Raw genomic sequence first — 16,564 nt, 5'->3', positions numbered from 1 at the left:
GCATGATCCTTTCCTGAGACTGACACCCAGCACTGGCCCTTTGATTCAGTCTCGGGAAGCAGACTCAGTTCTGAAGTCTAAGCTAGACTGAGGACACAGGCTGCAGAGTCTTCATAGCCCTGAGGCAATCTCCAGGAAGATGGCAAAAGCCAAGCTTCAGGACACCAAACTGCTCTTTGTCTCTGCCCTGTCACCTTGAGCCAGTCTACACGCCTCTGGAAGGCTGGCCCTCGAGAGTGGGGTGTGACTCCCTGGGAGCCTTCATGGGCACTTGGGGTGAAAGACCCTTAGATTTTTTTAATACAATTTTTGTTTTGTTTTGTTTTGCTTTTCTAGACAGGGTTTCTCTGTGTAGCTTTCCACCTTTCCAGGAACTCGCTTTGGAGACCAGGCTGGGCTTGAACTCACAGAGATCTGCCTGGCTCTGCCTCCTGAGTGCTGGGATTAAAGGCGTGCACCACTACCGGCCCGGCTAGATTTTTTTTTTTTTAGTTTTGGGAGGAAGCAGTATGAGACAGGGTTTCTTTGTATAGCCCTGGCTGTCCTGGAACTATGTAGACCAGGCTGGCCTTGAACTCAGAGCTGCCTACCTCTGCCTCTAGAGTGCTGGGATTAAAGGCGTGCGCCAACACCACCACCACCCAGCTAAAGGCCCTTGTACACAGACAATCAGCATAACACATTGCGTGAAGCAAACACCCAGCTTTATTTCTGCCTTCTTCCATATGGATGAGGCTCCCTTCCCCACTAGTTCAGAGTTCTAGTTCCTCTCCCATCCCAAGCAGGGCTTCCCTGAACTCCCAACAGTCTCCTAGAGAATGAGGGGCTCCTGGCCCAGACGCTGGTACCTACACACTTTTTGTTCCTAGAAGAAATCTCACGGAGGACCAAGGAGGAATGGGGCATGGCTGAAGGACAAGTGGTGTGACACCCCCACCCGCAGTGTCTTCTGAGCCCCTTGTGGGCACAGCAGCAGCAGCAACGGTGATCTGATGTGGGACTAAGGTTCCAGTCTGCTGTCCAGGGACTGGTGGCCTTGCCAAGACTTCCATCATGCAGACCTGGTAAGGAGCCACCTCTTGCTAGTCCAGCTTAGCAGAACAAACTGGACTCTCTGCCTCCTCGATACCAGGGCTGAATCCCAGGGCTTCAGGACATCCTTAGAACCAGGCATAATGGGCAAGAGGACATTCATGGTCCCAATCACAGAGCTTCCCACTGAGACCATGCCTGAGGCAACACTTGAGTCCATGCTGGGAGCTAGTCCTCAGCTGTAGAATTCCCAGAGGCCCTTCAGGGCTGGAACCTTGCTCTTGCCCACCACTACCAGGATCCTGTCTCCATCCCCAGCATCTTCCAGGGCTAGGGCTCAAGTCAAGAACAAACAGACCTTGGGGGCCTCTCTATCCCTAGGAACTCTGCAGGGGGTGGGGGACTGTGGTGGGGAAAGAGACCAAGGGAGTGGCCTGGGCCTCCAGAAGTGGCCAGTGCAGGGAGAAGAATTCAGGGGTGATGCCCAGAGGGGCAAGGACTAGAAGACCTCACTTCTCTGGGCAGGAAATATCCTCCCCACTTGGGGGCAGAAGTCAACAGGCTCAGTCTCTGGGCACCTCTCCAAGGTGACTTCCAAGAGCCCAACCTCCTGGAAGCAGAGCTAGGCTCTCCATGGCATCCTGGATAGGTGCTGGCTGGTCTCCGGCTTCTGGAAAAGGAGCTGGAGGTACAATGGGCACTTGGGCTACCTGGAACTGCTCTAGAGAAATGCCATCTGTACCTGCTCCAGGCCCTGACCTTGGAGAAGCTAGCCTTTGAGGTGGTCTTGCCAAGGCCTCCACACTGAACTTGCTCTGAGCAGGATGCTCCCATCCATGCTGGCTGTCTACAGGCCCGGCAATAATACCCCGGTCTCCAGCCCTGGAGCCACTGGGGGCAGAGCTTCTAGATTCTTCTGCCAGTGCCTCCAGAAGTCTTTGCAGATGTGAGAGAGAGACAGGAGTGAGGCTTCTTCCATCACTGTGGGCCTCAGACCCTGGAAAAGGAGAGAGTGGAAGTTAGGTCTCAGAAAGGCAGAAAGAGTATAGAGCATGGCCGCAATAATTAATGCTGGCTTTGGCTTTCTTTATGCAAGGAAGGTGTGGAGCCAGACTCCCTGAGATGATAGCCTGCGAGGTCTCTGCTAAAGCATAAACTCTTACATTCCTACCACACACCAGTACAATTGTTGGCTGTGATGGACTATGACCATATCTTTGTACTTGGGAAGCAGGGGGATTGTGGGTTTGTGGTCAGCTCAGGTTACACAGAGAAACCTTGTCTTGAAGACAAATAGGAAGAGCCAGGACAACGGAGGTGTGTCATCCCTCCTCACTTGGCCCCTCAGGTCACCACTAGAAGATCCTGCTGGCTCCCTACCCACACCCCAGCAGCCCAGTTGGGTTGTTCTGTTATCCCAACTGACCCAAGCACTACAACGCTCCTCCTACCAGGTCCCTCTTTGGGCCACCCTACACCCACCTCCCGTCCCCACATCTTAAACATCCTCTGGAACCGTGCCTGTTCAAACCAAGGGAGGGCATCAGAAGCTCCCGAGTGTTCTCAGGTCTGTGTACTGCCAGGAGAAGATCCTCTGTGCTTTCTCTTTGCGGCCACACCCAGACCATGACTGACACACTCCCTTGTGGGAAACCCTTGAGCTTCATGGCCCATGGTATCTGCTCTGGTGGACCCCACTGCTGCCTCTTGGTCCTGTCTTCCCTGCTCACATACCATGATCTCCCATTCCTCCATCAGTGTACAGTGACCAATCCACGCTGACTCCTTTAACCAGCGGCCCTCCTCCTGCCTGCTTCTGCTGGTCCCACAGCTCATGCCCTCTCTGAATGCATAAGCACCAGAAACCACAAGAGTTGAAGCTTCCATTTCTAACAACTCACCCCCAAGCAGCAGTGTCTCTGCCTACCCTCTCCCAGCTTTGTTGCCCTCCTCAGCTGCCGCCATCCCTTTGGACACACCCCCAGCCACCTTCCCTCTGTCACAGGTCCCTGCCACACCCCAGTCCCCAGCACCACCCTATGTCCTGCCATCTCTCCCAGGTTCAGGTGCTCTGTGCTTCACGGGCCTCCCACTGCTCTGCCAGCGGCCTCACCTCCCGGTGGAGGCACGGCTACACATGGTGTCTCCAGATCTGCTCATGGACTCAGGTCCTCTCCTGTTGTTTTCCTTTCCATTGTGTCCGAGTAAGTGTCTGACCCTCCCTCAAGTTCTGGCTGAGCCTCCTTTCTCTTCCAGCACCTGCCCCTTCCTCCACTGTGTGTGCCATCGTTTCAACACCAAACATGCCAATCTGTCCACCATTGTGTTCAACCTTCCCTTGGACCAGTCCCTCTTTTTGGTTTTTTGAGACAGGGTTTCTCTGTGTAGCTTTGCGCCTTTCCTGGAACTCACTTGGTAGCCCAGGCTGGCCTCGAACTCGCAGAGATCCGCCTGGCTCTGCCTCCCGAGTGCTGGGATTAAAGGCGTGCACCACCACCGCCCGGCGGACCAGTCCCTCTTAATCACGTCCCAGTTCTCTGCTCCAGGCTGACCTGCAACAATCCTCTCGCCACAGTATCTCTCTAGTTTTAACAAAAAATATGTAATATTTGATGTACTAAAAGTAATTATATGATGTACTAAAAGTAAAAGTATATATAATATATATATATATATATATATATATATATATATATATATATATATATAATATATCAGGGAAAGTGACATTAAGAATGATACTTAAGCTGGGCATGGTGGCACATGCTTTTAATCTCAGCACTGGCAAAGGCAGGCTGATCTGAGTTTGAGGCCAGCCTGATCTACATATTGAGTTCCAGATCAGCCACCACTGCATAGTAAGACCCTGTCTCAAAATAAAAGGGAAAGGGAGGGTGCTATTATCTAAGAAGCAAAAATCGAGCACACAGAATGTGAGGAAACATTTCCACATGATATACCCAACGAAGATATTTCATTAGGAGTATTTTTTAAAGCCAGGCAGTGGTGGCACATGCCTTTAATTCCAGCACTCAGGAGGCAGAGGCAGGCAGATCTCTAAGTCTGAGACCAGCCTGGTCTACAAAGAAAGTTCCAGGACAGGCAGGATGACAGAAAAACCTTGTCTCAAAAAAACAAAAACAAAACAAAATAAGAATTTTTTTTTTTTTTTTTTTTTGGTTTTTCGAGACAGGGTTTCTCTGTGTAGCTTTGCACCTTTCCTGGAACTCGCTTTGGAGACCAGGCTGGCCTCGAACTCACAGAGATCCGCCTGGCTCTGCCTCCCGAGTGCTGGGATTAAAGGCGTGCGCCACCACTGCCTGGCAGAATGTTTTTAAAATCTTATAATTCAGCAAGGAAAACCCAGTCCAACTGAAAACAAGGTTAAGAATCTGTACAGACACTGGTCCAAAACCAAAAAGCTATACAGAGGGCCAGCCATCTCATTAGAGGCTATCTATGGCTTGAGAAATGCAAATCAGAACAAAAGCTACTTCCATATTCACGGGGAGGCTCATAATCAAAAGCATAGACCGTATGCCTTGACAATTCTGCGGAACAGTTGGTAGCCACCTATATAGCTAAAGGGGTTTTTAAGTGGTTCGCCTGCTTTGGAAGACAGCTGAGTATGGAGTTACCATGGGGCCCAGCAACCTTATGCCTGGGGTAGATACCGACTGACATAGTGTATCCACAGTAACCCCACAGCAGTAACAACTCAAACGTTCATCGAGCGATGAATAAAGAGGATATGAATGTCATTTGACAGAAGTGGAATGGGGTGCTGTAGGTGCTAGAGCAGAGATGAACAGCAAAGGTCAGGCCGAGGGCAGTAAGCCAGACACAAAAGGCACGTGGCTCCATTTATATGACATGTCTAGACAAGGTAAATCCACAGAGGCAGAAGGCAGATGAGTGACTAATTGGGGCTGGTAGGGAAGAAAGGGTGGGACTCCGGTGTAGGGTGACCTAAAAATAAAATCTGGGTCACAGGCATGCACAGCAGCTTCACAGGGTGTCACGCTGTCTTCCAGGAGGGTCACCGAAATTTGTGGTCCTGTCGGTGGGATACAAACACCACCCTTTGCCCCGTACCCTTTAGCAGTATTTGGTATTATCAGTTACCACAGATTGTGGACTTCTCGTTTAGGAGAGGAAATGGCGCTGTAATCGCTTCTCATTCGGTTTCTTCCGAGATGCCCATTAACCACCTCACATGTTTTCTTTCTGGTATTTTGACTTTCTGTTCATAGCTCTTTCTGAATTCAGAACAATCCTAGCTCCTAGTTCAGAAGCATCTCTACTTTCCAACTTGTGTTTCAGATTTGCTTCTGGTGCCTCTTGACCTTATGGTTGATGTTACTGGATTTATTAATCTTTGTAGCATTAGGGTTATTTGTGAAGAAATTCTTTCCCATCCCAATGCTATAAAGACATCTTGCTATGTTTCTTGCTAAACTTTTTAACTCCATGCACATAAAGTCTCCTATACCCTAGGGTGGGTAATGGTAGACACCTAGATACCTGGTTGTCTCAGAACCATCAAGTGCAGCGGTTCTCAACCTTCCTAATACTGCAACCCTTTAATATAGTTCATGTTGTGGTGACCCCCAACCATAAAATTACTTCATTGCTATATTTTATAACTATAATTTTGCTACTGTTGTGAATTGTAATGTAAATATCTGAAAGGGTCATTCAACCCCAAGGGGGTCATGACCCACAGGCTGAGAACCACTAGTCATCCTTTTTTTCATAATCAAGGGGCTCACATTTGATTTTTTTTTTTTGAGACAAGGTCTCACTATGCAGCTCTGACTGTCCTGGAACTCACTACGTAGACCAGACTAGTCTCCAAGTCAGAGATCCACCCCTGCCTCTGCTTTTCCAGTGCTGGGACCGGACTGAAGGTGGGCACCACCACGCCCATTAGGTTTCACTTTTGAATAGGATCCCTTTCAGAACCTTGCACTCTGTTCCCACAGACACATATCTCTGCACCCATCCCATGCACTTACACAAAGCTACTTTATATGCCCTATATTCAGAATGTATACAGGTATTTATACATTTGTGTACAGTTTTTGCTTCTTTTCTAAACTAATCTATGAGTAGTGACAGTTTCTTTGCTTCCTTTCCAAACACCAGAACTTTGTGTCTTCTCCTTGCCTTGGTGCAATGGCTAAGACCTCCATTTCAACACTGCGAAGATGGATGGGAGTGGCAAAACTTACTTTGGTCTTAGATTTAACATTTTGTCGTTAAAAGTTCTTTCTACTCTAAGTTTTGGTAGGTGTCTGTTGTCGGGGTTATTTCTCTTTGCTAAGGGGTTTTAGTCATTAGTGGGTATTAACTCTTCTCAAGTGTGTTTCCAAATCCAGTTGTGAGGAGTCCTGGTGACCGACCCTCTCTCCTTACCTCCTCACCCATCGCTTTACCCTCACACTTCAGCACCGTTCCCCAGCTCAAGCCACCCTCCCTTGTCGCTTACCTCTCCTGTGGGAGTCAGGGACACTGTGGCTGCAGTTGTACAGCCTGCGGACCCGGGTGATATCTGAGGTGCTCAGGTTCCATCGCTGGCCGATGTGGACACTGGGGGTCCAGAGTGGTATGATGGTGGGCTGCCCACGCCAGCTGAAGGCAAACCTGGAACCCAGGGGTGGGGCCTATGTCAGGATCACAGTAGTGGGGGCTAGCTAGGAGGGTAATGCAAGGGGGAGCTGAGGGAGGGGGATTGGGAGCCAGAGGAGGGGACTATGGGGAGGGGGCAGGGAAAAGATGCAAGGGGAGGAGGAAAGGGAGGGTGCTCACCTCCCATAATGCATCACTGACGAGTAATCATAGGGTGCTAACATATTGCTACTCCGAGACTTGATGAAGTTGATTTCAAAGCCTTAAAAGCACAGACATACACACTTTTGTAGATATATAAAAGGAAGACAGGCAGGTAAGGATAGACAGGGAGATGTGGTGGTATTGTGTTCCCCAAAATATTGTGTACCTTAATAAACTTATCTGGGATCAGAGAACAGAAAAGCCACAAGATACTTAGGCTAGAAAATGTTAGCACACGTCTTTAATCCTAGCATTCCAGAGACAGAAATCCCTCTGGATCTCTGTGAGTTCAAGGCTGCATTGGAAACAGCCAGGCATGTTGACTCATGCCTTTAATCCCAGAAAGCAGCCTTTAATCCCAGGGAGTGGTGGTAGAAAGCAGAAAGGTTTATAAGGCGTGAGGACCAGAAACTAGAAGCATTTTGGCTGGTTAAGCATTTTGGCTGGTTAAGCATTTTGGCTGGTTAAGCATTTTGGCTGGTTAAGCATTTTGGCTGGTTAAGCATTTTGGCTGGTTAAGCATTTTGGCTGGTTAAGCATTTTGGCTGGTTAAGCATTTTGGCTGGTTAAGCATTTTGGCTGGTTAAGCATTTTGGCTGGTTAAGCATTTTGGCTGGTTAAGCATTTTGGCTGGTTAAGCATTTTGGCTGGTTAAGCATTCAGGCTGGTTAAGCATTCAGGCTGGTTAAGCATTCAGGCTGGTTAAGCATTCAGGCTGGTTAAGCATTCAGGCTGGTTAAGCATTCAGGCTGGTTAAGCATTCAGGCTTTCGAGAAGCACAGTTCAGCTGAGAGCCATTCGGATATTAGGACACAGAAGCTTCCAGTCTGAGGAAACAAGACAAGCTGAGGAATTGGCAAGGTGAGACAGCTGTGGCTTGTTCTGTCTCTCTGATCTACAGCATTGACCCCAATAACTGGCCTCGGGTTTGATTTTATTAATAAGAACTTTTAAGACTCATGCTACAGGGAGAGAAGCAGGCAACTTCAGGGATGTCACAATCCACATAAGCGAAGAGTCTGACTACCCTGCTGAGCCTTCTTTCTGGGGTGGTCCCTGCGTTTGGCACACCTTTGCTACCCTACTCTACCTGACCCTGGAAGGAATCCAGACCTATACCAGGTGATGTGGAAGCAGGAGGTGCCTTGTGGCCGGGCAACCATGACCTCCTACAAGCTCTCTCCAGCTCTTCCTCCTTCCCAACTCACTTTGCATGACACGGATCTTCGCAAATGTGCGGCCCCACAAAGCTGTGGCTGCTGTGCCTTAGACACTGGTATCCTGCCTACTCCTTGAGCTAGCTTCAAAGGCGTGGTGTCTGAGCCCTCGGTAGCCAGATCACCTTCATCTCCCCATCTTAGACCATAAAGCTACAGAGGTGGAGCACAGCAGTCCAGCTATCTTGGTTGGTCAGACTGCCTACTGCCCCCCTCCAGGCCAGTGAGGGAGGGAGGTCACTGACCACTCCTGAAAGGGCTGCCATTCCTTACACCTTTGTTCCCCAACCCCTCTCTCCAGACCCAGCAGGCTGTGTCCACACACTCTTCTTCCAAGGTCCCCAGCAGCCTTCTTACCCTAATCAGAGCCCCAAGGAATGCCAATTTCTTCTCTTCAAAGAGCCTTTGTTAGTAAACATAATTTTAAATAGGCAACATATTCCTCTAACTCAAAACCCAAGTATCTAGCTGGACATAGAAGTGCACACCTTTAATCCCATCCCTTGGAAGACAGAGGTAGGATTTCTGAGTCTGAGGCCAGTCTGGCCTACCATAGCAAGTTCCAGGACAGCCAAAGCTACATAGTGAGACCCTATCTTAAGGAAACAAACAAAAAAAATGTCAGTGTCTAGCATGCACAAAGCCCTGGGCTAAATCCCCAGCAGCATGGAAATACAATACACATATACTAAAGAGAATGTGCATAAATGTTAAAGATACTAGTGAGGGTCTCCTACACCACCTGCCTCCTCTGAACCTCTCAATCCCCACACAAAAGTTAATCACTGTGATTAGTTTTTACGCCCTGGCAGAGTTTATGCCCATTGATGCAAACATATTCTCACTTTTCTATCTCTGAGTGAACCACATTTTCCCCATTAAAATAGTTGATCTAAAAATCGTCAGCTCTAGGGATGGAACATCCAGTAACAACCCAAACAAGTGCCGTACCACCTTGCTACATTCCCTAGCCCCAGGTAGGTTGGTTGTATTTTAGGCAATCTGTTAGAACAGCTCCAGTTAATATGTGCTGTTTTCTAACTCTAACTTATGCTTTTACCTTAATTAATTCTCCTAGTTTTTTTTTAAACTTAAATGAGGACACTTAATTTATTTGTTCTCTTTGCTTTTATGGATATAAATATCGATGCCTCTACACTTTCCCTGAGCCTACCCTTAGCTAGAGACCATGGGTTTTAAAATAGTGTTTTATGATTGTTTATTTAAAGGCCCTGCCTAGTCTCACACTCAATCCTTTGCCTCGGGCTCTGGAGTGCTAGGATTACATACTTTTCCTTGTATTTATTTATTTTTGAGACCCCCCCCCCAAGTTCCTTTAACCTCCAGAACTAAAAGTATTTGACCCTCTCCTGAGGAGAGCAGTCTGGGGGGTTGGTCAGTTATTGTTTTCTGCTTTATGTTATGAGCAGGATGTTTGCACTGACCTGAGTTTTCAGATCTCGAGTTTCTCACAGCCTTACAAGCAGAGTGCTTCTAAGCAGAGAACCTGGAAAGATCGCGGTCACCCCAGCCCCACCTCCCTAATCCCCACCCCTTTGTCATTAGCTACCCAGTTACCTCCAAAGCACCTTCTCTGGGGCAAGTGTCCTGCTTTTCACCTGGCCAACCCCAGAGCAGCAGCAGAGGCCCCTCCAGGTTCCCACTGGCAGAAGGCTCCAACTCCTCACACCCTCCGCCCCGAGTGCACTGTGGACCTTGCCTTCCACACACAGGCAACCCACATTCCTGCATCTGACCCCTGCACCGTGCCCAGCACAAGCACACACGCTGCCCCTGGCATCAGAACCTCCCCTCGCCACCCCCATCAGCCTCAGCTCTGCCACTTCCAGGGCATTCTGAGCCACATGCCCACTGATGCCCGTCTGATGCCCACCTCAGCCTTTCAGTGTTGCCCCCTTGCTTGACCATGTATCTGGGGCTACTCCCTCCATCTTTCTCTTGGCTCAGTGTCCCCAGCTGACATGTAGCCGCTACCCCAACATCACACACTAACATTACAACATGGACTGCTGAGTATTCAGTGAGCAAGAGTCACAGGACACTGCCAACCTCACATTCAGATGACTGACAGCGACAGAGTGGAGTGAGACACAAAGCAAATGGTTGGTGGTCCTTCCTTGGGTACAACTGTAGAGGCCCAGAGCAGCAGCCACAAGACCACTCTCAAACACCAGAGAGACACAGTTGTGTGGGATGGACTCTTCTGGGAGAGGTAGCAACAAATCTCAGCTCCAGCCCTAGCCTGAGGTCTCTGTCCCTCGGGATCCCCTGGGTCCAGCCTATCCCGGACACCAGCTGACTTACCTGGGAGGATCTCATTCCAGTTGACGCGGATGTAGCGGTCACGGTCTGCCCGTGAATGCTCATGCCAGAAACCAAGCACATGCATGAGCTCGTGTAGGACAATGCCCCGGCCCTTCTGGAGACAAGTGGGTGCCAGGGACACCACCTGCATCCCTCCACTGCGTCCCACACCAGAGAAGCACCTGCAAGACCATGAGAGTGAGCAACTTGGCCGTGAGCTATCTGGGTATCAGCCTAGAAAGGTCAGAGCGGAACAGACATTTGCTGTGCTTTAGGACCCAGGCTGGACCAGTATCAGACTGCCAGCCCCCATCCTGGATTCTAGTCTCAGACTTACAGTCCCTTTCCCCAGGTCCCTTGACTGCTTGGCCTGTGAAGAGGGTGTCACATGGAGTTTTATTACCACCTGAGCTGCCAAAAGATGGGACCTGACATTCACGCACAGTAGAGCAGGTCATTATGTGAGCAAACCTATGTCATAAGCCTGAGTCACGGCTTCCATCCACATCATGTCAGGCTCCAGTAAAAGTAGTGGTATTACCACTACCCCTACACCTCGGAAAGAAGGCTAAATTAGGCTCACCTGGACTCACTCAGGTTGACACATGAATGGTAGACCTAGGACCCCAACATTTCCCCAGACTCATACCACAAGATCTCCAGGAGATGAGGGCTTTGTAGAGGAGGGCCCTGTGTGCAGTGGTCTTCCCTCACCCACCTTTGGCCCCGAAGGTCCAGGTCATGAATGAACCATTCAGGGTAGCCTGGGGTTGAGGCCCAGAAATAGGCTTAATGCCACTCGTGCATACTAAGGGAAGAACAGAGAAGACACACGCCCACACCCCAGGAGCACTTACCCTGACATAGGAAGGATGGAAATGAAGTCTCTGTGGCCCTGGTAGGGGACAAACCGGATGCATGTGAAACGCTCAAACTCAGCGAAGGCCTCCAGAATGACCCGGCGGCTGGACTCATCTGGGAAAGACACACCATGGCTGACCCCCATGGAGGTCCCATAGCTCTTGAGGACCTTTGAAGTCTGCATGGGGGCTGAGACCAGACATTAAGTCCACCTTCCAAAACAGTGTTCAGAAAGGACAATGTTGACAAGAAGGCCTGAGCTGTATGACCACAGACACCACACAGACACACACAGACACACACAGACACACACAGACACACACAGACACACACAGACACACACAGACACACACACACACACACACAGACACACAGACACACAGACACACACACAGAGTTCAGGATGCCCTGGGGATAGGAGCTCTGCACAGCACTCTGTGTAAGAGGGGGTGTGGTACTGCAGAAGGGAAGGATGCTCCCTGTAGGAGCCCTGCTGCACACAGGAGAATGCCCCACCTCAGCTTTCTTACCATACTTGCTAGAGAGCAGGAAGGGGATCTCCACAATGCCATCAGTACCCTTGGGCCATTTATTGTTGGTCACCGACAGCAATCGGAAGGGGCTCTGAGGAGAGAGGGCAGCTCAGAGTTAATGGAGGACATGGGCCACCTAAGCGTCCCACTCCTCAGGGTGCCAGGCCTCAGACCCCCAGTCACCTCTGAACAAGCAGTGAAAAGTCTTCCTTTCCACTGCTCACCGTCATATTCAGCAGCCTTCTGCCATCTACAGGGTGGCACTACCTCTCCTAAACAATGTGTCCTCTCTCTGCAACAAGTCATTTCAGTGCCCCTCAGCCTCCTCCCTTCTGTCTCAGCCCTCCATCCCTAGCCAAGATGACCTCTCCAAGTTTCTCCTTGTTCTGGCTTCCCTAGGGATCTTGACAGCTATCCAGGTCTCACACATGTACAAGTCGATCTGGGCTCTCCAGCCTTGTGCTTTCTACACTTTTCCCCTGGGCAGGGTGTCAAGTGGGGTCTGAGAGCTTGAATCCCCGCTTCCAACGAGCACGCTTGGGCTGACCAGGCTGTCATTTCAGCTGTCACCGTTATCATAATCATGATGACCTTGACAGTTGTACCTAACCAGCCATACAAACCAAAGCACTCCGGACCCTTAGAAGAGGGTTCTGAGAGTTCCCTCACAGCTTTGTGGCTGTTCATACCAATTGTGTACAACTCACCGGCCGGATGATGTCCCCTTCGACCAGGAAGCTGCTCTCTGGGGTCTCCTCTGAGATGAGCCCTGAGAGGGAAAGGAGGAAGGGATGTGTGTCACCTGTGGCTTCCAGAACACAGGCTGGGACGGACCCAGCACTGCCAGTGTTTATGCCTTCCACTTTGGAGCTAAGCTCCTTGAGCACGAAGGCATGTGACTTTGGAGAAGTCCACAACGGCCCTGCTGAGTCCCAGCCTGCAGATGGGTGTGAAGCTTCTCAGCCTCAGTATCCTTCCCCTGTTCCAACATAGTCCACGGCTCCCTCAGCACTTGCGATCCAGCCCCAACTCCCAACCCTCTGTCAGAATGCATCCTCCTCTTCCATCCAGGCTCACTTCAGCCCTGGCCACACTCCCCAGAACATGCCCTGGTCTCTCCTGCCTCACCTTGGCCCCTCACCATCTACTTCCCATTATCCTGTTACATTTTGGACCTTGAGGTAAAGGAACCAAAATTACAAGTCGTAACCACACAAGGAAGTTGAGGAAGGTAAATACTTTTTTATCTCCGTTTGCTTCAGCCTCTCATCTTTCTCCTAGTCAGGAAGCCTTCTGTAGCTGACTGACCCCTGAGGCGCTGACGGAAACCACAGAAGGCTTGAGAGGAATGCAGGAGCGCTGCCTCATCTCAAAGTTTCAGACGACACAGACTAGTCACACCCCTTGAGTCCTCTTCAGGTGAAAGGAGTCACCTCAAGATTATCTCTGACCAACGCTGCATCCTTAAATTTAAAAAGCCACTCTCCTGGCAGCGATGCCTTTAATCCCAGCACTCGGGAGGCAGAGCCAGGCAGATCTCTGTGAGTTCGAGGCCAGCCTGGACCACAGAGCGAGATCCAGGACAAGCACCAAAACTACATGGAGAAACCCTGTCTCGAAAAACAAAAAACAAAAACAAAACAAAAGGCCATTCTCCAGGACAATGGTTCTCAACCTATGGGTCATGACTTCTTTGGGAGTCGAACGACCCTTTCACAGAGATCACCTAAGACCATCGGAAAACACAGATATTTTCATTATGATTCATAACAGTAGCAAAGTTAGTTATGAAGTAGCAACGAAAATAATTTTATGGTTGGGGGTCACCACAGCATGAGGAACTGTATTAAAGGGTCACAGGAAGGTTGAGAAGCACTGCTCCGGGACCTGGTACAGTTGTGTGGTATTAACAGCCATCATAGCCATCATTCACGGCAGCTGGGGACAGTGGCGTTTCCCAATAAGACATCAGCTAGGCAGGGGCAGCTGTAGCAACTACTCTGATGGCATTGAAAGTGAGTGCCAGGCAGACTCTTGGTTCTGGAGACTTCCAGGAAACAACAACTGAGTAAGAATCAGTGCCCATCTTAACCAGCTCACAAAGAAAGGGAGCAGATCACACTGTGGTCACCACCTACCCTAAGCCAAGGTTACCTCTGTTCCCCCAACATTTCAGCCCATGACGTCTCCAATATCTGAATTCATCTTCACTGCCACTAACTTCAGCCCAATGTGTCTGTGTTCTTCACTGTCCGAGATCCCCAGACAGGGGGCCCCTGAGCCACACTGGCTTCTTTGTTTTTTAATATCCCACCCCCTACCAGCTAGGTCACACCTGCACACTGCCCCTCACAGAGTGACGCGTTCTCAAATATCTACCGATGATTTTGCTCAACTCCCAGGCTGAGAAAGAGCCAGTGCTTGCTCTCTTCTCTCTCTTGATTTTTTTTTTCAAGACAGGGTGTCACTGTGTAGCCCTGGCTGTCCTAGAACTCACTCATACACTGGGTAGTGACGATGAGGGAAAACTAGTGGGCTGACAGACCCAGCTACCACTCAGGCCCAGAACCAGGGCTGTGAGTCAGCCCACCTCAGCATCTACCGGTATTTATGAACTGTTGGGACATGTGAAGGGGAACGAGTCTACAGATCCAAAACTGCAGGATCTCCATGATACAGGACAACAACAGAATATCCAAGAGGAGCCCCAGAGAGAGCCCATTATCAATGGTGTAGCAGAAACCAGAGGCCTCAAACTAGACCAATGAATGACTCATTGCAATGAACACTTACCAGTAAAGAGGAATGGACTAAGGTGTAGACTGTGTAACCCAACGGGCCAAACTACAGCTTCTATGGCGAGATTCTTTTGTTGGTGTTATTGTTGTTTGGTTGGTTTGGTTGGCTTGGTTTTGGGTTTTTCTTTTAAATTTTGTTTTGTTTTGGCAGGGAGGGTTGCATGGGCAGAGTGTGGATGTGAGGAGATGGGCAGATAAGTGGGATTGGGATGCATGATGTAAAACCCAGAGAGTATCAATAAAAATTAAATTAAATAAAAATAACAATAATTCACCAGAAGAAAAAAAACACAGAAAAAAGACAAGCATTCCCTCATGAAACCTGCACTTATTTAGAAGTCCCTGAATAAGTGGGGACTTTTCTTTTCAACCTTTTCTGCACACTCACACTCAGCATGGCTTTTGTGAGTATGATCCAGTAGTCTCACCTTGGTTAATTGCCGGGATGTCCTTGTCCTGAGATTCCTGGCTCCCTTCAGGAGTGAAGCCTTCTGGGACACTGGTACTGCAGACTCCTGAACATCTGGGCACTGAGGGTGCTCCTAGGACCAAACCTGGCCCGGGGAAGACAAGTGCAGACACATAGATGTCCCCAGGGCTCCATTGGTGAAACAGGACAGCAGAACATGGGGAAACTGAGGGATCTGGGCAGCAAAACCCAGCCCCTTCCAGGAGAGGCCTCCCAGTATGCATCCCAGAAGCCTGCCTGGGCTTCCCACTCAGCCCCACCTAGCGACAAGGTCTAGATGACTTCAGTGAAGGAGAGCCCTTTAAGGGACTAACACTTGACTAGGGCAGCACAGAAGAGATGCAGGAGAGAGGCAGAGTGGACCTTAAATCTTGAGGTAGCACCGACTCAGGGCTAGCCTCAGACCCTTCTCTTCAACTTTTTCCTCAACCCAGGCTCAGCTTGAGTGACTGCTGCCCCAGCCAGGCCAGAACAGAGCCTCTCTACCTTAAAACAAATAGGTAAGGTATGTGGCCATGAACTTGGCAATCTACGGTTACAGGGGCCCTCTCCTCCTACAGGTGTTGGGAGGTCCCCTCTGGGACACAGTGCCCCAGGCACACCCCTGGAGACCTCCATGTGGAACCGTGAGGCTCATTTATGACTATTTTAAGCCACAGCACAGCCCTCAGCCTCCCCCCTGTGCCCCGGAGGCAGAAGCCAGCTTACCAGGCAAGGAGAGCAAAGCTAGCATCCAAGACCACAGGCCTCGCATGCTCCCCATGGTGGGTCCTCACTGCCCTCTCAGCAAGCAATGTACAGAACCACAGCAGAAAAGGACATCCTAAGCGCAGGCGCTGTACCACCCGCCCCTTTAATAGCGGCTTCTCCAGCCCACACCTGCAGCCTCCCAACCACCTCCATGAACAACCTCCCAACAGCCGCCACCTGAAGACCTGCCCACTCCCACCTGAGGACTCTCCCCCAGGCCTGAGCCTTCTAGACCATAGTCCTACCCATCATGGTTGAAATGGGTTAAAAAGTGGGCGGGGGGGGGGGGGGGGACACAAAACAAACCACTCGGCAGCATAGTGTCCCTGAAATCCCCTCCTGCCACCAGAGGGCAGAGAAGCATTGTAGCAAGGTTCGTGGGCGGGACTGAGACCCCAGCACTAGAAGTGACCGCTTTTCCTGCCCCACCCCTTTACCAGGGGGCTCAGACACAGAAAATCTGCCTGAGAACTCAGGCACCCTCCCCTCCCCGATGTATCTGATGATGCAGGTGTGGTCACTACACCTGTATAAGGTTTCCTCTCTCTTTTTCTTTACCTTTCTTTCTTTCTTTCTCCTCCCCCTCCCCTCCCCCTCCCTGGTCAGTGGGCCGAGAATAAGTGACTGAGTGCTCATCCTCAAAGGGGACAGCTGTGTCTCCCTGTCGCCTCCACAGCACAGAGAATGTCTCCTCTCAGAGGAAGGGGCAGAAAGAATGTAAGAGCCAGCCGACGGGGAGGAGAG

The 16,564-nt window shown here is 50.1% G+C and overlaps 1 protein-coding gene across 1 annotated transcript; it reads right to left on the bottom strand.

Moving 5' to 3' along the window:
• Nucleotides 1-1,488: 1,488 nt before the first annotated feature.
• On the bottom strand, nucleotides 1,489-15,833 carry Astl (astacin like metalloendopeptidase). Its single transcript, XM_052725923.1, has 9 exons — nucleotides 15,779-15,833; nucleotides 15,030-15,155; nucleotides 12,511-12,572; nucleotides 11,801-11,894; nucleotides 11,267-11,384; nucleotides 10,410-10,591; nucleotides 6,844-6,925; nucleotides 6,524-6,678; nucleotides 1,489-2,029 (listed from the first exon to the last, which is right to left on the bottom strand). Exons 1-9 carry the CDS (start codon nucleotides 15,831-15,833, stop codon nucleotides 1,596-1,598), a joined length of 1,308 nt encoding a protein of 435 aa, XP_052581883.1. The 3' UTR covers nucleotides 1,489-1,595.
• Between the last annotated feature and the right edge of the window lie 731 nt (nucleotides 15,834-16,564).

The sequence above is a fragment of the Peromyscus californicus genome, unplaced genomic scaffold, assembly GCF_007827085.1.
Source record: "Peromyscus californicus insignis strain IS unplaced genomic scaffold, ASM782708v3 Scaffold_7__1_contigs__length_154581171, whole genome shotgun sequence".
NCBI lineage: Eukaryota > Metazoa > Chordata > Mammalia > Rodentia > Cricetidae > Peromyscus > Peromyscus californicus.
The sequence above is the reverse complement of the archived record's forward strand: the minus strand, read 5'-3'. Positions and strand labels throughout refer to the sequence as shown.

Bases quoted from the DNA above. Each gene is read 5' to 3' on its own strand.
- Astl (XM_052725923.1), bottom strand. From the start codon at position 15,833: ATGGGGAGCATGCGAGGCCTGTGGTCTTGGATGCTAGCTTTGCTCTCC. The intron at 11,895-12,510 runs GTGAGTTGTACA...CTCTCTCCTCAG, and splicing joins AAGGGGACATCATCCGGCCG to AGCCCCTTCCGATTGCTGTC. The intron at 11,385-11,800 runs GTAAGAAAGCTG...TGTCTTTCCCAG, and splicing joins CCTGCTCTCTAGCAAGTATG to ATGAGTCCAGCCGCCGGGTC.